The sequence below is a fragment of the Ursus americanus genome, chromosome 3 (assembly GCF_024610735.1).
Source record: "Ursus americanus isolate L20-20 chromosome 3, mUrsAme1.1.p, whole genome shotgun sequence".
Classification (NCBI taxonomy): Eukaryota; Metazoa; Chordata; class Mammalia; order Carnivora; family Ursidae; genus Ursus; species Ursus americanus.
The window spans coordinates 73,659,107-73,679,230 of record NC_142129.1 but is presented as its reverse complement, the minus strand read 5'-3'; the positions used below and the strand labels follow the sequence as shown (position 1 = coordinate 73,679,230).

At 38.8% G+C, this 20,124-nt stretch overlaps 1 protein-coding gene and 1 pseudogene across 7 annotated transcripts in view; both read left to right on the top strand.

Moving 5' to 3' along the window:
• Positions 1 to 207: 207 nt before the first annotated feature.
• Positions 208 to 639, top strand: LOC123789606 (large ribosomal subunit protein eL32 pseudogene; annotated as a pseudogene).
• Positions 640 to 3,130: 2,491 nt separating this feature from the next.
• CROT (carnitine O-octanoyltransferase) overlaps positions 3,131 to 20,124 on the top strand; it is a 52,216-nt gene continuing 35,222 nt past the window's right edge. Inside the window, exons 1-7 of one of the 7 annotated variants that reach the window (XM_045793344.2) lie at positions 3,131 to 3,275; positions 4,033 to 4,115; positions 6,644 to 6,779; positions 10,553 to 10,677; positions 12,414 to 12,595; positions 12,766 to 12,890; positions 19,243 to 19,351. In XM_045793344.2, coding sequence (XP_045649300.1) covers positions 6,665 to 6,779; positions 10,553 to 10,677; positions 12,414 to 12,595; positions 12,766 to 12,890; positions 19,243 to 19,351 — 656 coding nt within the window. In that variant the 5' untranslated portion in view covers positions 3,131 to 3,275; positions 4,033 to 4,115; positions 6,644 to 6,664. Of the gene's footprint in view, positions 3,438 to 4,032; positions 4,116 to 6,643; positions 6,780 to 10,552; positions 10,678 to 12,413; positions 12,596 to 12,765; positions 12,891 to 19,242; positions 19,352 to 20,124 lie in introns of all 7 variants that reach the window. The other 6 variants (XM_045793346.2, XM_045793345.2, XM_045793342.2 and 3 more) reach the window with 6 other exon arrangements.

Below are 20,124 nucleotides of genomic sequence, written 5' to 3'. Positions count from 1 at the left end.
TAGAAATCAAACACAAGCCAGTGAGAGCAGAGCTTAATGAATAGCAGAAGTGATGGGATACAGCAGATGGAGTGTCTGGGAGGCTCAGAATAGAAGTGAATTTCTCCATTGCTTGAGATTAGGGTTTTATACTGGAAAGGGGTCCAGGGTATGGGTTCCTTTGGGAATCCAGGTTAGGCTCTCTTCCTCAGTGCTGTCTGAGGAGGTGGCAGCCCTCTGTTACTGGGCATCATGGCTGCCCTCAGACCTCTGGTGAAGCCCAAGATTGTTAAAAAGAAGACCAAGAAGTTCATCTGGCACCAGTCAAACCGGTATATCAAAATTAAGCACAACTGGCGGAAACCCAGAGGCAGTGACAATAGAGTGCGTAGAAGATTCAAAGGCCTGATCTTGATACTCCACAAGGGTTATGGGAGCAACAAGAAAACAAAGTACACGTTGCCCAGTGCCTTCCGGAAGTTTCTAGTCCACAATGTCAAGCTGCTTGAAGTGCTACTGATGTGCAACAAATCTTAGTGTGCAGAGATTGCTTAGAATGTCTCCTCCAAGAACCACAAAGCCATTGTGGAAAGAGCAGCCCAGCTGGCCGCCAGAGCCACCAATCCCAACACCAGGCTATGCAGCGAAGAAAAGGAATAGAAAGCTTATGTGCACGTCATATTTGTGTTAATAAAGCCAGAAAACTACCAAAAAAAAAAAAAAAAAAGGAATCCAGGTTAGGGTCCCATCAAAGGCAAGTGTCCAGTGAACAACAGGTGTAATTCCATAAATCACTGAAGGGGCTACTGGCACAGTGTCCACCATGGTTTGTTCTCAAGATGGTATCATGTGTATAGGGGCCTAGGACAAAACTCAGAGAGTGATCAACTTTCTTTTTTTTTTCTTTTCTTTTTTTTTAAAGATTTTATTTATTTATTCAACAGAGATAGAGACAGCCAGCGAGAGGGGGAACACAAGCAGGGAGAGTGGGAGAGGAAGAAGCAGGCTCATAGCGGAGGAGCCTGATGTGGGGCTCGATCCCATAACGCTGGGATCACGCCCTGAGCCGAAGGCAGACGCTTAACCGCTGTGCCACCCAGGCGCCCCGTGATCAACTTTCTTGCTTCCCCCTGGGGTGGGAACATAGCTTCTTTGGTTTACTCAGATGCAAGATGAAATATAGAACATGAGTAAATGGGGCCTAGCAGAAAAATAGCAGAGAAGAAGGTTTTCTAAAATGGAGTCCCTTCAGTTTCCCTATCTCGTTAGAGTTACAAGTCTTAGTGGTAAGCTAGATGTGCAAACGGAAATGCAAACCTCTAGTAGTTTTGTATTTTTTATTATGGAACTCATCTAGACTTGTCCATAAGGGCTTTTTCTATTTGTAGTATAGTGAGAAAGAGCTATGTAGGACTAAAAATGAAAGCTCTTTATGGCAACTTAAAAAAACTTGTTATCACCACTTATAGTACTCACAGGTTTTTCTCCAGAAAAATATTTTGATTCACAATCAGTTTTTAATCTTTGGACAACTTCTTGTTATCAATGTACTTCATGTGCCTGAAACATCTTCCTTATTAGCCAATATTGCCCACATCATTCTAGGAAATGCAAAGTAGTTCAAATTTAACCTGAACAGAACATAATTTGGAATCTACCATTAAAATATTTATTACACATTTCGAAGAAAAATCACTTATATGCTTTCTAGGCTTAAGGGTACACACACTTACCAGTATAACATATTTTAAAAGATAACATTTTTTGCCCTACACACTCAAGTCTCTGTTCCTGTCATTTTCACTCAGTCCACATTTTTTCCCCTTCCAAAAATTCAGGAATCTTTACAGAAATACTTTGCTTCCCTTAAAATCAATACCAAGAGTAGGAGAAAGACAGTGAAGGTAAGAGACCCTAAATCCTGTGCCACCAACAGTCATTAAACATGCACAAACTTTTTAAGAGGTGCCAAAACTCACTAGGAAGAAGAAAAAAGTACAATGAAGGCTTTTGAGCAGTTTTTAAAAATAACTCTGTTTAAGAATACTACCTTGTAAGCCAATTTTAACGTTACCCAGAGCAAAACATTTACATACTTTGAGAAATGTTTTCTTTCACAACTTCAGAAATAACTACTACAAGTAATTTACAATTCTGTACCTGAAGCCTTTTTGGCCTGGTATATCTCAGAATTCAGAACTTTGATTAGAAAGGTGTGTGGTCACATAGGATGCAACACCTCCAGCAAGGGTTGGAGTCGCACAGTAATGAAATAAGTTAATAGTTCCATAGAAAACTTATGACTATAAACACCAAGTGAATATCCGGTTATATACGGCTTCAATTCAGTTCAGGTAAGATTTAACTAGTAAGCAGGTTAGGAAAGACAGATAAATGACTGGGACCTGTAATGACATGTTTATCTTAAATCCGGTTCTTTATAATTGATATCTGGTTCAGAGCCAGTGCAAACTCTTGATCTTTTCTTCCACAAAAAGGAAACAATGTCTTTTAAATGAAAACTGAACCAATATATTTTGTTCAAAAGGTAAATGTAAAATAGACTAGCCTGTGAAACTACGTGAATTACATTACGATCCCCTTGAACTTGTCTAGCTCCACTTTGGTTAAAAACTCCCATTTTTTTGGCGCAATAGGAAAAGATATCAGATCAGCCCCAAGCTTGTAGTGTGAGCATCCCTCGGGGCTTCACGGGCTTTGGGATCAGGACGAACTGCAGAAGGGTAGGGAAGCCAGGGATGCTGCAGAGTGCTCCGGCATTATCTACGCGGCGCCAACTTCAGTCTTGGTCGGATAAAGGGAAAGAGAATAAGCAGAGATCTTTGCGGTCACTGCTCTCTTGCCAGCAGGGCACAGGGTGAACACCATTCCTTTCAGAGACAGTGGTATAAATTCTTGCTTGGGGGTTGCACAAAGAGTCTCACTGGTAAGGGAGAGGAGCAGCTGGTAACCCAGAGCTGGGGCTAGAAAAGGGAAACAGGGCGCCGAGTCTTGCACAAAGTGGGTGAAAACGAATCTAAGCCACCAGTTCCTGAATCGGTCTCAGAGGATTAGGTGTACCTGCGTGGGTGGAGCACTCTGGGACCCAAGCGTCCGCGGTACTCCTGATCCGGCGTTGTGCTCCACCTGCAGCAAGTGGTTGGTTAACTGCTATGCCGCAGGGCTTGGGCCGGTCCTTCCGCGTCCGGGAAGGCTTTCTCAGGCTGCGGAGGACGCCCACGGGAGGCGGGGCTGGGTTCTACCAGAGCGTAGGCCCGGCTCGTCCCCGGCTTCAAGTACGTGGCGGCACCCTCGCGGTTTTCCAGCCAGTCTTCCTTCCCCGGTGACCGCGGGCTGGGACCCTCGCTGCTTTCCGTTCAATTCGCCGCCCTCAGCTGCGGCGGAGGAGCAGGTCCGTGGCGGCTGTGGGTTGCCGCGGAGTAGACGGAGCGCAAGCGGTGGGGACCGGCGGGACCAACGAGGCAGCGCTCTCTCCCTCCCCGAGCCCTTGGGGATCGTGGGGGGGGGGGGTTAAGTTGCTTAGAATAGAATTAAATAGAGTAGAACGGCGGAAGCGCCGGGATTCGGCGGGAGTTCGTGACGGCAGGCATCTTGCCTGCGGGGGTCGGAGACGTTCCCCTGAGGTTGAGCCTCTGGGCTGGTCCATAGTGCTGCTAATTTAGATTTCTCTTACCTGGCCTCTTGAGTGTGCAGAGCTGCTCTTGGAGTGGTGGGAGGAGGCTGCGCTCTCGTCGCACACTGCTCCCCGTTTTCTCCAGCCGACCTTTGAACTCCTTGGAGCCCTGAGAGGGCGCCGGGAGACATTTTGTGTAATGAGAGCGTGGTTGTCGGAAATCAGGTTAATCCTGTAGTAATTGTTAGCCAGCAGTTTAGCAGATGAACTTTTTGCGTGTTTGCTGTGATTCCCAACAGTTTAAGTCTTGGGGTTTCCAGTCTCTAGACTTTTTGTCTTCCACTTTCTTTCACCAGTTTTTGTTAAAAATTTCCCCCCTGCAGTTGTCACGCTTGTTTTTTCTTTCCTACTGTCACCAGCCTAGATCAAACCCCCGTTTTCTCGAAACAGAATTGTCGCAGCAGATTCCTGGCTGTCCTAAGCAGTTCATCTTGGTGTACCGGTATGTGACACTATGTTTTTGTTTTTGTTTTTTACTTATCTTCCTGATTCTATTTTCCATTTTATTTACATGGTTTACATTTTATTGCCCCGAGGAAGCCTGCTGTAATTAATTCCAGTGGCATCATTTTCTTAATGCATATGTAGCTTCTTTTGGAATTATTGTATCTTCGTGGTAGAGAATTCAGAATAACCCTTCCTGAACGAGTCTGGTAATTCATATTTTCAGTGTGTACCTTTTGGTGAGTTAAGACTAGTAAGTATGGGATTGGTAGTCTTGGTATCAGTTTTCTAGAGTCTACTAAGTAGCAGGGAGGTATACAACAAATAGGGTATCTTTTCTATATATGTGTATTAGATTCTTATTGATGACAATTTATCACAAACTTAACAGTTCAAAAAAAAATCACAAATTGGTTATCTCACAACTTCTATAGATTGGAGGTCCAGGTAGGTTTAGTTGGATACTCTGCTTAGCATCTCATAAAGCTGAACTAAATGTTTGTACAGTTCTGGGCTCTTTTCTGGAGACTCTGGGAAAGAATCCACCTCTAGGCTAATTGAAGTTGTTGGCAGAATCCATTTTCATGCAGTTGTAGGAACAAGGCCCCCCATTTCCTCGCTGGGTTCCAGCTGGGGGCTTTCTTAGTTCTGCAAGACCACCTGTATCTTCATAGCCAGATAGTACCTTCAGTCCTTTTAATGCTTTTAATCTCTCTGGCTCATCTACAACCAGCTGCTGGAGAAAGCATTCTGCTCTTGAAGGCTCCAGTGATTAGACCCACCTGGATAATCTATTTAAGGTTAACTGTGCTGTAGAAGACAACATGATCACAATCATGGAAGTGATCATCTCCTTATGTTCACAGGTTCTGGGGAGTATAGGGGTTGAATCATGGGAGCCATTCCTAGAAATTTTGCCTAGCATGATAGGGTTGTCTCAACTAGATTACTTTATTTTTATAATATGTTTTTGTAGGCATCAAAAAATAATCCTAATAACACCTCTTCTGATTATGATTATCCTTTACGGATGAGGAAATTCAGTTAAAGTTCATTGCCCAAGAGGCCTATGGCTAGAGAGTGGTGGAGCTGGTATCTACATTTCCATTAGGTCTAAAGCTAATATTTATGGAGGGTCAAAATAAAGTGCAGCCAAAGTCATTATATAGGAAGAAACTGAGGAATTGGGAGATCTTGTTTTACTTTATTTTTGGATTATGTCTTTTAGTGGTATAGGTTAAACTCTTTTACCCTAACAAAGAAAGCACAAAATACAATGACATGAATAAAAATGGTTTTTCATACATCTAGTGGGAGGAGGCTAGGGCTAGTAGGAAGATTCTGACAACCTCAATTCATGGCTTCCATAAACAGTTCCAAGGTGCTGCTTCAGTTGGTCCTACCTGTTAGGCAGTGAGGAGAGAAAGCACAGGGAGAATATGTGTAGTTAGTCCTTTGCAGGGGATATGACCTGGAGGAGACACATTACAAGGTCATACTGAGCTCCAAGGCAGGGTAGGAAAGATAAAGCTGTGTGGCTTTATACCCAGTTGAAACTCAGGATTCTGTTAAGAAAAAAGGGGAAAATTTATATTGACTGATAACAATCTCTGTGACACCCTTGCTTTTGGTAATATTTTATTCCGTAACCTTCTATAAGTGGAAAATTTTGTTTGGCTTTGCTATTAGTTTTAATTTAAAAAGTGGTATTTGAAAGGCTGGTAATTCCTATTATTCCTTGATTTTTCAATTGCTATTATAATATATAACTTAATTTTTAAAGGCTCTGAGAAATCTCATTTAACATTTGTATACGTCATTCTCGCTTTGGGTTAGTTTGATGTTTTTGAGGAAAATTAATAAATTTGTGGTAAATGTTTAAGATTGCTTTGGGATACTTGAAACTGTTCTGTGTAGGCCTCAAACCATCTGCATAAGTAGGCTACAGCAGCTTGTCATAGATTTATGTACTCTGATATTCTACAGCTGGATGAGTCTTATACTCCTCTTCATACTTTTAAGAGTTCTCTCTTTCCACCCATGGTACTTTTCAGCACATCTGAATTCTACCTACCCATTTAGATCTACCGGGAGTTCCCTCACCCAATTTCAGTTACCTTTAATGTAGGGTGAAGATTTTGGTGAAAGAGATGGGGGTTTGACCTTAGGAAAGTTGCTAAATCTCTTAGGTTTTGGTTTCTTCATATATAAAATGGAGGTGAATTCCAAAAGGCAAAGATTATATGAAGATTAGATGAATATCTTCTGTCACACCTATTGTACTACTTGGCAAATAGTAGGTGATCAGTAAATCAAAATTACGCTAGTTCCATCGATGTTGAGTTCCAGCACTTGGTGTCTATGCTTTTTTTTTTTTAATTGATTTTCTCTGACATGTTTATGAATTCCTTAAGGATTAGGACCAAATTCTGGATATACCGTGGTCCCTAAATAATGGTTTAGTGAATTGGAACTAGCATATGTAAGTATTTATGATATTAAAACTGTGAGGGCTTTTTTCTTTAGTTTTCCTGTTGTGATTGCATCATGGAAAATCAGTTGGCTAAATCAACTGAAGAACGAACATTTCAGTACCAGGATTCTCTTCCATCTCTGCCTGTTCCTTCCCTTGAAGAATCATTAAAAAAATACCTTGAGTCAGGTATGTTTGTAATCTTCTAGTATATATTAATATTATTTGTAACATAGAAAACTGAAATTATTAAAAGTTGATGAGGGTCTAATTGCTTTTTCCTTTAGGCTCATGATAATTAAAGTATCCTTAAAATGTCTAGAACTTGGAGTGCCTGGGTGGCTCAGTCGGTTGAGTGTCCAACTCTTGATTTTGGCTCACTTGAGATCGAGCCCTGTGTTGGACTTTGGCTGGACATGGAGTTTGCTTAAGATTCTCTCTCAGGGGCACCTGGGTGGCTCAGTTGTTAAGCATCTGCCTTCGGCTCAGGGCGTGATCTCGGCGTTATGGGATCAAGCCCTGAGCCCCGTATCAGGCTCCTCCACTGTGAGCCTGCTTCTTCCTCTCCGACTCCCCCTGCTTGTGTTCCCTCTCTCTGGCTGTCTTTCGCTCTCTGTCAAATAAATAAAGAAGATCTTAAAAAAAAAAAGAAAGAAAGAAAGAAAGAAAGAAAGAAAGAAAGAAAGAAAGAAAGAAAGTCTTTAAAAAAAAAAAGGTTCTCTCTCTGTCCCTCTCCCACTCTCTTCCCCCCCACCCCCTGTCCATGCTCTACTCTCTCAAAAGAACCAAAACAACCCCAAAGGCATTTAAAAATGTCCAGAACTTCTCTATTTATTTCTTTATTTCTCAAGTTAATTTTTCCATAGTTTAAAAAGCCAGATACTACTATTAGGTTTATAATAAAAAGTAGTAGGCCTCTGCCTCATTCTCCACTCCCCACCCCAATCCTAGTCCCTCAGGCAAACATTTCAAATATCTTATCTTATTTTTTGTATTGTTTATCTCTGGATTTAAAGTAACACTTTTATACTAGTATTTGTTAGGTTTTTTTCAGTTGTGGATATTATAAATTTGTTCCTAAAAAGATGTGGATTTAGCTCTTTCACACCTTTAACCTTCCCCATCTTCACACCCAACAAATAGGCAATCCAACATATCCACATTTTCCTTTTCATTCTTTCAATATAGTTGTATAAAATCACCATTTGGGATTAAATTAGTATTCACCCGATTTAATGCCAGGTTTCACCTGATTTAAATCAGTATGTACCTAAGTTAATTTACCTGACCATTTAGGGTTTATTGTTATGCAGTTACTCACAAGAGAGCCATTTAGTGTACTTTGGTTGCCTTTTTATGGCATTGTTTATTTTGTTTTGCTCATTTTTCGTTTGCTTACTTTGCTTTGTATCCTTAAGTAATTTACTCCCAAATACTTCAATACACTGAAAATCCCTGACTACCTTATATAATCCCTGACTATAATATATAATGCCCACATATATATATATATATGTACCTATACATATTTTATATACATAAGCTATTCTCTCAGTTTTATTTCTTGGGAGACATCCCTCCTGGCGCCCTCTGCCCTCTTGGTCCAATTAGTGTTTTCTCGAGTTGGCTGGACAGCTGTTACCTTGGAGCTTTCTTTCCCCCATCTCTGGCAGTTCTTTTTCCCTCTCTCTCCTGTGTTGGATTCCCTGGTTCCTGTCTTTCTTTTTCTTCCTCTTTTCACTTATTTTTGTGAAATACATCTTCAGTAGCTACTTGAGAGAAAGAGTTTCTGGGAAGGAAAGAATGTAAGACCTAAAAATTTATTCTGCCCTCGTACTTGATTGTTTGGCTGAGGGTAAAATATTCTGGGTTGGAAATGATTTTTCTTAAGAGTTTTGAAGGTACTATTTGTTCCTCCAGAGAAGTTCCTCTTGAGAAGCCATTCTGTTTGCTGCTTTATATGTGACTTGTGTTTTATACTCTGGATGTGTTTGTAATCCTTTTTCTTTATCCCTACCATCCTGAATTTCTTGATGTCCCTTAGTGTATAGATTTTTTCATTTATTTCTCTGAATATACAGTAGATTCTTTTAAGTTTAAAAATTCATGCAATTCAGTTCTAGGAAATTTTCAAAATACTTTTTCTTGGATAGCTTTCTCCTCCTTTCTTTGCCCTCTCTTTCTGGAACTTCTATTAATTGGGTCTGGGGTGTTCTGGAATAAGCTTGTAATTAAAAAATTATTTCCCTCATTATTAGTGCCTTTCCCTTTCTGGTCTGTTTACTGTTTGGTGTCACCAATACTGTTTCTGCTTATTCTGCTCTTTGATTCTCATGTGAGAGGCTTTTGTCAAATATCTGACAATCATTAATCATTGATTTTTTATGAGTTAGGCCCTAAAAAGCTGACTGAGAGCTCTGTGTGCACAGGTAGGGGCTTGGTGACCAGTGGATCTTCTAGTGAGCCTTGTTGCAGAGATCTAGCAGTTCCACTGGCACATGCCCAGATATCAGTAAGACTTCTCTTGGACTGATCTGTTTCCCCAGAGAAGAATCCTCTTTTTTAGAAGGCATGAACCTGTTTGTCTAGTGTTTCGGGAACTAACTAGGGGAAGGAGGCTGGAGGGCTTATTGTTCTGGGTGTTCACTTTGATTATAATCTTTTTTTTCGATATGTGTTAGAATCTATTTATACTGCTTGTCTGGTTCAATTTCTCCTAAGAGTAGACTTCTAGATTTCTACTGGTGTTGGTAGGAAGTTGCCTGGCTTTTTAGAATGGAGAAAGATCTACAGGCCTGAGTGTGGATGGGGTGGTTGTCTGCGGTTCTGAATAGTTAAAAGCAACCTGTTTTCAGTTTCTCTTTCTCCTTTGGAAGTCCATTTGCCTTGAATTTTTTAACCTTTCTGGGATTCTACTGCAGGCATTGACTTGCTTCCTGGTTTGCACTTAATCCTACCTTGTCTCTTCCTACCTTCTGCTCTCCAGGCTTTAGATATTAACTTTCTCCATTCTACAAATTCAGTTACCATTTTCTCATCTGTTTTCTAGTGTGTGAAATGTTAGCTTAACTGGTTTGCTGCCCTGTCCTTTCTCATTCTTTGTCCTTACAGATTTATGCCTTTTTAATTACTGTCATTTTAGTGAGCTTCTAGAAGGATTAGTGATAAATGTATGCATTTAGTTCACTTTAACTGAAAGTCCTCTGATATTTTTAAAATTTCTTCCTTTTTTTCTCTTCCTTTTCTTCATTTACTTTTATCTGGGAATTCCAATTTCTTTTTTAAAAAATTTACTGATTATTCGCTCTTTTTTGATTATTCATTTCACTTGTACTTTAAATACACCTATTTAAGTTGACTTTAAGACAGTACTTTGAAAAGACAAAATAAAACAGAAGATATTAATGTCCTTTGATTACTAATTGACTTTGGTCTGTCACTTAATTTTCAGAACAGTTTGTTTTCACTTTCATGAACTAGGAACCCCCTATTCCCTTCCCCCTTTTTGGGGAAAGAAACCATTATTGGCTCTGGGCAGGCTTTATACTTAAATTTACATACGTATTGCACTTACATACATGATGTTCAAGGCTCTGCTTGAACATTAGTGGAAAGAAGCTTTAATTTCTCTTATGGCTAAACAGGATTTACTTCTCTGTTGGACCAATAGCTAGGTGATAGTCCTGTCTATCATTTTAACTGTCATCATCCAGAATGATTTTAAAATAATTTTTCAGAAAATGGTTATCAGATTGCATAGTATCCACTGTTTAATTTTTTTACAGCATTTTGCATTGTTGCTTTTCAGTCATTTTCATGTTGTAAACTCTATTATGATTTATTGGACTGCTGTGATGATGCATACATAATTGTTTTACATAATTCTCATTATTTGTGTAACAATGAAGGTGCGTTTGTGGTACTTGATGTCTAAGTATTTTAATGCATATTTTTCCTTGTAGTAAAGCCATTTGCAAATAAAGAAGAATATAAAAAAACTAAAGAAATTGTTGAAAAATTTCAAGATGGTATTGGAAGAAAACTGCACCAGAAATTACTTGAAAGGGCAAAAGGAAAAAGAAACTGGGTATTTATGTCATTGTACTTAGAATTAGAAAATTGATGATGCCGAAAGAATGAAAAATAAAAATGTAAAGAGTTTTCATTTTAAAATCATTAATGTAAATGTCCTTTCTGTCATTGTTATAGTCATCCAAAAGAATTAATCAATTGTTTAACTCTAGGGAATTTGTGAGTGTTGTATGTGAGCTCCTCTCTTATATGGAGAACTTGTCAAAATACAGGTTTCTTGGGACCAGTGATTCTGAATGGGAGCCCAGAAACTCTTATTTTAAAAACTGTCCTATGTGGGGCGCCTGGGTGGCACAGCGGTTAAGCGTCTGCCTTCGGCTCAGGGAGTGATCCCAGAGTCCTGGGATCGAGCCCCACATCAGGCTCCTCCGCTGGGAGCCTGCTTCTTCCTCTCCCACTCCCCCTGCTTGTGTTCCCTCTCTCGCTGGCTGTCTCTCTGTCAAATAAATAAATAAATAAAATCTTAAAGAACTGTCCTGTGTGGTTCTAATGGAGGTGTTCTGTAGACCCCGATTGTGAGAAACATTTTGTTTAGGTAATCCCAGCCTGAAAAAACTCCAGACACTAAAAATAGACATACCACATAGGTGGCATACAAATATTTAAACATCATATGGGAGAGAAAGGGCCATTACAAAATTGGAGTGGAGAATGGTTATGAGTATTATGTGTTTCAGATAGATTGAAGGGCAGATGTTGGTATAATAATTATTGAGGCACTCAGTAATTTTCTACAAGGAATCTGACTTCTTCAGCTTAATTACCTTTGTAGTATGAACGAGAGGATAAGTTTTTGTAATTAAAAAACATTGCCTTAATTTAGAAATAATGATTGTAGCTATCTTTAAGTTTTGGAAATAAAAAGGAAGCTGATCTTTTCATTAGTCATTGGTACCTATGATGGAATAATAAAATTTTATACTTCCAGATTCCTTTTATCTCAATCTTGACACTTGAGCGATTTTAATTAAATCAGGGTAAAGGTAAAGAAGTCTATATCCTTTTGCTTATTTCTTTTTCGGAACAATTGACTATAGTTTATAACGTCAGTTTCTTAAAAAATTACTCCAGATAGTTTGATGAGATCTGCTTACTTACACATGAAATTCAATTGCATATTGTAAAAGAGGGACACATAAAGCTCTGTCTGTGAAAAATCTTAATTAGTTTTAAGTGTACTGAAAAGGTTTTATATTTCTGATTTAGTATTTCAGTTTTTGCTGGGAAAAGAATAATGCAATGCAAATGCCTTAATAGTTGTTATAATTAAGTGAGGATTTGTTTTATATTTATTGTACCCAAGGTGCTCTGAGAAAACACACCTAAGTACTTAGGTTGGTATTTGTGACTCCAATATGATCTGTCTGAAAAGGTACCTTTTCAGTGCTTTCTTGTTGTCTGTTTTTGATAGTGTAGTTAAACTGAATAGTAATTAAGATCCTATAGTTCCAAAAGAAAGAAATGATTACAGTAGCATTTTTTGATATCTGTGATGATTTAAAACAAGAAAACGTATTTTAATTTCTTAATTTTTTTGTTTTCAAAACTTAGGTAAAATTTACGTATAATAAAATGAGTTGTCAGTGTACAATTGGATGTGGGTAAGAAAACATTTTTAAGTGTTAAAGAGTAAAGAGGAAAGAACAAGTACATCTTTTTTTTTTTTTTCTTGCAGTTACACATTCAAGTATTCTCAATAGCATTAGGTTGATGTTCTTAATTTTTTTTTAGCTGGAAGAATGGTGGCTGAATTGTGCCTATCTGGATGTTCGTTTATCAGCGCAACTGAATGTCAATTTTGCTGGTCCTGCGCCTTATATTGAACACTACTGGCCTCCAAAGGAAGGCACTCAGTTGGAAAGAGGAAGTATATGTCTTTGGCATAACTTGAACTACTGGCAGCTACTAAGAAAGTAAGGACAGTTATGTGAATTTAGTAACAGATTTACCCAAAGGTGGAACTGGCAAAATGTTGAGAAGCTTAATTTACTTATTCGAGGATACTACAGTTGTGACTACTTGGTTTATAAGTTTTATAATGACTTGTTGATCAAAATACTTTTTTGTTTGTTTGTTTTAATAGAGAAAAAGTGCCTGTTAATAAATCTGGGAATAGTCCCCTAGATATGAATCAATTCCGAATGCTGTTTTCCACCTGCAGGATTCCAGGAATTACTAGAGATTCAATTACGAATCATTTTAGGACTGGTAAGTAGAAAACATGGGTGTTTTTTTGGTGAAGGCATTGGGATTTGGGTAGTTTTGCTGCAGTTTCTACTATGATACTATGGAACATACTATTTCAAATATTTGTTTACTGGATTTTGACTAATCGGAGCCTTTCTGTGAAAGGCTTTTAGTCATTGTGGTTAATCAGAAATAATTTATGGGAATGGATTTCATAAACTGCATCTTATATCGTTCTGTACAAAACCTCATGCTTACATTGTGTCATTTGAGTTTAAATTCTAACGAGCATTATTGATCAGAGTATTAGGAAATCTGGAGCATATGACCTGGATCTGTCTCTGCCGTCTTCTTATTTGAATTCTCTTTTTGAGTGTGCTTGTCTGTCCTATCATGCCCCGTTTCTCCTTGTGAGTGTGCCCTCCCTTCTACCTCCAGCTATATGAGGTGAGAGCCTAGTATCAGTCTTCTTGAAGGCATGTGAGTTCAGATTGACTTATCAAAGGTTTTGTTTTTACTGTCAGCTTAATGGTAAATTCTGCTTGGTGTACTAGCATATCTTAAAAAGGAAAATTCTTTTATAAGTTCTGGTTTCCAGTTATTTCAGAGTTTTTTCCTTTTTATAAATTTAATAACATAGTTTATAGTTACTGCGGAATGTAATAAGGGAAAGATATTTTTCTCAACTGAAACTTTATTTAAAAGTAAAATTTCTATAGCCAATTTTGCTTGTAGTGTGAGGGGTATGAGTTTACTTTCATGTAGAACTCAACTCATCTTTGTAAACCTTACTAGATGCTTGAGATATTTAATGTCCTCAAGCCCACTCACATTTATCTTGATGTTGCAAGTGAACGATGTGGTTATTTATGGCATAAAGTTTAATGCCCAGATATGAATGGAAAAGATGAACAGGAGAAAATGGAAAATAGCAGTAGCAAAGAGAGAAAAATGTCTATCAGTTAGGATCCAGTATCGATAGACCTGGTTTTCAGTTTAATCTTTATCACTTCATAGGTGCTTAAATAAGGGAATCCTTTAAGTTACAGTGTGTAAAATGCAGATTCATTAATTTAATAATGTGTCTCTTAATGCAGTCCTTTAAGCTATCATGGTTAGTATATTCTTGTGCTTAAGACCATGTGAAGAGGTGTAGGTAGGGACAAAGCTGAGGGAATAAGTAAACATAAAAATAACAGAGTCAGTGATAAATACTGTGTAGGGAATTCAAATAACATGAGTAACTGGGTGGCTATTTTAGATTAGGTAGTCAGGGAAAACCTCTCTGAGGATCTGAATGATATGTGATCCAGCAGTTTTTTGGCTTTTTATTTTTGTTTTTGTTTAGTTCAGTTTGTTGTTTTATGTGTTATGGAGGGAATACCCTAGGCATGAATATACTTGGCATGTTTGAAGGGGAGTATGGATGGAGCAGAGTAGGCAGGAGGCAGAGGGGACTATTGCAGAGTTGACTAGAGACTAGATCATATAGTACTTTGTAAGCCAACTAAGGTTTTTGGCTTTTATTTAAAATGTGAACAGATAGTGAGTTTTGATAAAGACAGTGATGTGATCAGATTTATGTTTTAAAAAGATGATTCTACCTGCCATTTGAACAATAAGATTTTTAGGAACAGATCAGGGTAGAAGCAGAGAGATCAGTTAGAAAATTGTTTCAATAGTCCAAGAGAGCCATAATAATGACTTGTAACTAGGGTGATAGCATGGAGCTGGTAAAAAGTTGTTGGATTCTGGATATATTTTGGATTTGTATTTAGTAGAATTATTCATAGATTGGTTGTGAGATGTGAGAGAAAAAGGAGAATCAGAAATGACTTCGAGATATTTGGCTTGAGTAATGGGATAGATACGTGTGTTGGTTCATGAGGTGGGAAATTTCGGGAGGAAAAATTTCGGGAGGAAATTAAGAGGTCCCTTAGGCTATGTTGAATTTAATATGCCTTCTAGACGTCCGAAGTGGAAATGAAAGTAGGCAGTTGGGTACAAAGTTTGGAGTTCAGGAGAGATTTCAGTACTGCTCATGGAGATTTAGGAATCACCATTAATACATACAGAAAACATTTTTAAAGGCATAAGAGTAGCTAAAGTTACTTTTGCAACACATAGATGAAGATTATCAGGGGAACCAGTACCAAATCTTACCACAATTAAATAGGGTATTTGGTGGTCTGAAGAGGAGAACACAGCAAAAGAGACCAAGGTGGGAAGAAAGGAAGGGCAGTGGTCTCCCCGAAGCCAAGAGAAGGAAGTGTTGTATCAAATGTTCCAGGAGCCAAATGAGATAAAAATAAAAAGTGACCATTGTATCTATCGACATGATGTGGACAGAGTCTGCCCTCACAAGAACAGTCTTAGTGGAAGTTGGGGAAGGGAGCTCAACTGGAAGAGGTGAAAGCAAACCAAGTAAGTAGGGACAACATTTGGAGATAATGTTAATGGGAGAATGTTTTGATGTGCAGTGGGAGGGACTTCATTTATTTTTTTAAAAAATGAGTGATACTATAACAGCAATGACCTAGGAGAGAAAAAAAAATTATCTTGCAGGGGAAAGAATAAACAGCCAAAGTCATTGAAAAGATAAGAGCTGAGAGGGTCAAAAGTAGAAATGGTGGACAGTTGGTCTTTGACGGGAGCAAGAATGAGAAGGAATTCAGAAAGTGTGCATCTAGATGCAAATAGATGGGCCGGTTTTGTTTTGGGAAGATGAGGAGGCCTATGTATTCCTTGTGTTTTCCTTGGTGAAGTGAGAACTGAGGTCGTTAGCTGGAGTAGGTTTGAGGAGAAAGGAGAAGGTTTAAAACACTCGTCATTTTGGAGGATGCCTGGGTGGTTCAGTCAGTTAAGCATCCGAATCGTGATTTCAGGCTCAGGTCATGATCTCAGGGTCGTGGGATGGAGCCCCACGTTGGGCTCCGCGCTCAGTGGTGGAGTCTGCTTGAGATTTTCTCTCTCTCCCTCTGCCCCCTCCTCCAGCTTGCGCTCTCTCTCTCGCTTTCAAAATAAATAAATACATAAATAAAATCTTTAAAAAAAATACTAGTCATTGTGGAAAGTGGGAGAAGCAAATGTGCTAGGGGAATGCAGGGTAGCTGATCAGTGTTGAGTGCCCATTTGAAATGTTGTGTTTATGAATTTAAAGTTAGATTAGACGGTGTGTTATTTTTTTTCCTCAACAATCAGGCAGGCGCAGAGGGAGAGAGTGAAGGATTTAAGGGTTTTGCAAGGAAGAAATTAAAATGCTGGGCCATAGGAACTATCTTTGATATGGAAAGAGGATAATGTCATTAAGGAGGCAGTTGTTAGAATTATTTTTATTTTTACTTAGCCCTTTAGAGACCATTAAAACTAATTCAGTCATGCCTTTTATGCTGTTTACCTCATTTTCCCTAAGCAGTTCAGACCTCTCAGGTCACCTCTTATCATCTGGATTCAGGGATTTGTGCGTAGCCTAATTTGATCCAAGTTTCCCACTACTGTGACCCACCCTCCCTCCGGTTCTGCTATACTTTCTGAGCTCATGGTCAGCAAAATCCTTTATATCCTCAACCTTTTCTCTGAAAGTTCCTGTTTCCTTCTGCAAGGTACTGTTACTGAACTTGGTTATTCTTTGAGCTTACTGCATTCCCTTTAACCATCTCAGGTGGGTATATTTTTTCTCATATTTTGGTACTAGAGGGTATGTAGGAGATGTTGGTGTCCTTTTTATTTCCGGTGGCCCTTCCGGTGGCCCTTCTTCTTTACAGTTTAAGCTCCTGAAAAAAGGAAAGCTATCAGGTTATGTCACCAGTGCTTGTCATTGTTGTCGTGACTTTTCTTTAAAAAAAATTTTTTTTAATTCAATTTAATTAACGTATACTGTATTATTTGTTTCTGATGTTGAATTTAGTATTCCCCCATTGCTTTATCACCAGTCTCATTTTCTTTTCATCACTACCTCATTCACATTCTTTTTTTTTTTTTTTTTTTTTAAGATTTTATTTATTTATTTGACACAGAGAGGGAGAGGGAGAGAGCATAAGCAGGGCGGGGGAGCATCAGGCAGAGGGAGAGGGAAAAGCAGGCTTCCCTGCTGAGCAGGAAGCCCGATGTGGGACTCAATCCCAGGACTCTGGGATCACGACCTGAGCCAAAGGCAGACGCTTAACCGACTGAGTCACCCAGGCGCCCCCCCTCCATTCACATTCTTGATGACTTTAACTTCCAGTTGTAGGTGATCCATGACCTCTCCTTTCCTATACTTTTTTCCTCTAGTAATCTGTACCTCCATTCCTCAAGCAACCACACACTCCTGTGGTCATGCCTTAGAACTTGTTATTATAAAAAAACTCCATGTCCTCTAACATAGAAATTATAAGCATCGCATTCTGATCTCTACCTTCTCTTCACAACTCACTTCCTTTAGTAGTGTACCTTAGCTATTTCTTTGACCACACTGTGACTTAAATTGAGGTATGCTACAGTTCTTCCCAGTTCCATTCCTCCCTCCTCCACCCCCAATCTGTACTGCTTCCTGTGCTGCTTCACTGTGATTGCTCCTTTACATACACATTCAGATCTTTGCCCACTCGCTCCCTCTGCATTCTACCCATACGTCATCACGGTTTAATTTTCATCCTCTGTCTTGCCTCTACATATTAAAGATACCTACCCTACCAGTTTACTTCGCCTGAGAAAACCAGAAAACCTCATTTACTTTTCTCAAACCTCAAATGGATCCACAGCATGACCTTGCCATATTGTTTTGTCATGTTATTCTTTCATTTCAAGAGACTGTTTCATGCCTTTCTCCTTCCTTGTTCTCACCTAATGAACTATTACTCTCAACAAATGTAAAGCAGTCTTTCCATCATTAAATTTATTAGCCTGTTAGGCAGAATAATGCCTCCCCCCCAACCCCTCCCCAAGAGTTGTTTGCTTCCTAATCCTTGGAACCTGTTGAATGTTTTAGCTTACATGGTAAAGGGGAATTAAGGTTGCAGGTGAAATTAAGGCTCTTAATCAGTTGACTTAGACATGGGAAAATTATTCTGGATTATTCATGTGGGTACAAAGTAATCACAAGTTCTTATAAGTGAAGAGAGAGGTATAGAGAGAACCAAATTGATGACAGCAAGTTGTTGGAAAGTTGTGAATCTCCCTTGATGGCTTTGAAATGGAAGAGGAGAGTCCTGAGTCCAGGACTGTGGGTAGCCTCTAGAAGCTGAAAAAGTGAAGGAAATTGATTCTGTCCTAGAGCCTCTAGAAGGAGCACAGACATGCTGACACTTTCATTTTAGCCTACTAAGACACATTTCAGACTTCTAGTCCAGACCTGTTAAGACCTGGTCAGTAAATGACAGCAAAAAAAAAAAAAAAAAAAGTAGTAGTATTAAATGTAAAAAGATATGGAGGTTTTTGAAGGAGAGGAGAGAAGAAATGTTTTCGAAATAGCCATAAAAGACAAGGAAAGTATATACATCACCTCCTAGGTCTTGAGGAAATAGGATATTAGAGAAAAAAAGTGCTATGAGGAGATGGTGTTTCCTCATAGTTGATGGATTTCATGAGTTAATGTGTGCAAAGCATTTACCACAGTTCCTTGTATATAATATCGACCAGTAAATTTCCTTCCACTGGTGGTATATGTCTTCTCTCTTTTTCTTTTTTCTTAGAGGGGAGGAGCAGGGATCATATAGGAAGCCCTTTGTTAAAGGAATAATAATTGAAAAATGAGGCTAAATCAGTATAGTCTGTGATTTACAGCAAAGTAGTAGTGCTTGGGGAGTTAAGGCATACCCAAAGAATCATAGAATAAGTTAACAGTGGCTTACCAGGTGTCGTTAGAGCCTTAAGTAAAACTAGACTTGGCAAAAAGCATTCTCCTTGCCACTCAAACAGTGCCCTTTCTCAGCTGAAAACTATTTTATTTAGAAACCATAGCTAGATAATACTGCAATTAAATTATCTGATGAACAGTCAACATTGAAATAAATCCAAAGAGAAACTTACTAATTGAAATAGCTCTTCTCCAGGATTCCTTGCTGCCCTTTTCCCCTGTCATTCCTATCCGTGAATAAAATAGAGAGCCCTGCAGTAGCTTGGGATTTATATGAGTCTCAAGGTGTACAAATGCTTGAAACTCTATGGATTTTTCGATGTTTCACCTGGACAGTTTTCAAGAGTGTGTATTTTTATCATAATTGAAAGTCCATTACCTTATTGTTCATATGATATATTGTTCATATGATATATTCGACGAGTATATGATCAAGTATTGGAGCAAGGATTATTTTCTTCTACTGAATGTAAATATGCAGTTTTACTCTTGTTTAACTTTGAGAGATTGAGTTTGTGTTTCTGTTTCTTTTTCCAGAGAGTGAAGGACATTCCCCAACTCACATTGTAGTGCTTTGTCGAGGCCGAGTTTTTGTCTTTGATGTAATACATGACGGATGTTTGATCACCCCGCCAGAGATTTGCAGGTTTTCAAACTACTTTCTTGAGTCTTGAGGTGTTAAGCCTTTGCTTGAGTTTAAAAAATAAATGTTCAGAATTGCCTTTTTTATAAGGTGCGAGTAAGCTAAAAAATAAGAATTTTATGTATGCTGATTTTTAAAAAGTCTATTTTTATTTTTATTTTTTTAAAGATTATTTGACAGAGAGAGAGAGAGCACGAGGCAGGGGGAGGGGCAGAGGGAGAAGCAGGCTCCCCCTGAGCAGGGAGCCCATGCGGGGCTCGATCCTGAGACCCTGGGATCATGACCTGAGCCAAAGGCAGGCACTTAACCGGTTGAGCCACCCAGGCACCCTTATTTTGCCTTCAGTTTTAATTAATTTTTACTTTTACTAGATGTATATGAATATATTCTACTTGGAGAAAAGGAAAAACATCGCAAATATTACCATTTCCATTTCTTGCCCCAGAATTAATCACTCTGACTAGTTTGGTATATTCTATCCTTCCATATCTGTTGTAATGAATTTATACGCACATAAAGATTTGTAAAAAAAAAAAAAAATGTATTTTTTTAAAACCTGGTATGTATTTAAATACATAGTCTATGACTATCAGTCTGTGGCTTTAAAATTTAAATTTGATGGTGATCTCACCTTTGGTTAAAATTCGTAAATGGGGGGCGCCTGGGTGGCTCAGTCGTTAAGCATCTGCCTTCGGCTCAGGTCATGATCCCAGCCTTCTGGTATCGAGCCCTGCATCGGGCTCCCTGCTCGGTGTAAAGCCTGCTTCTCCCTCTCC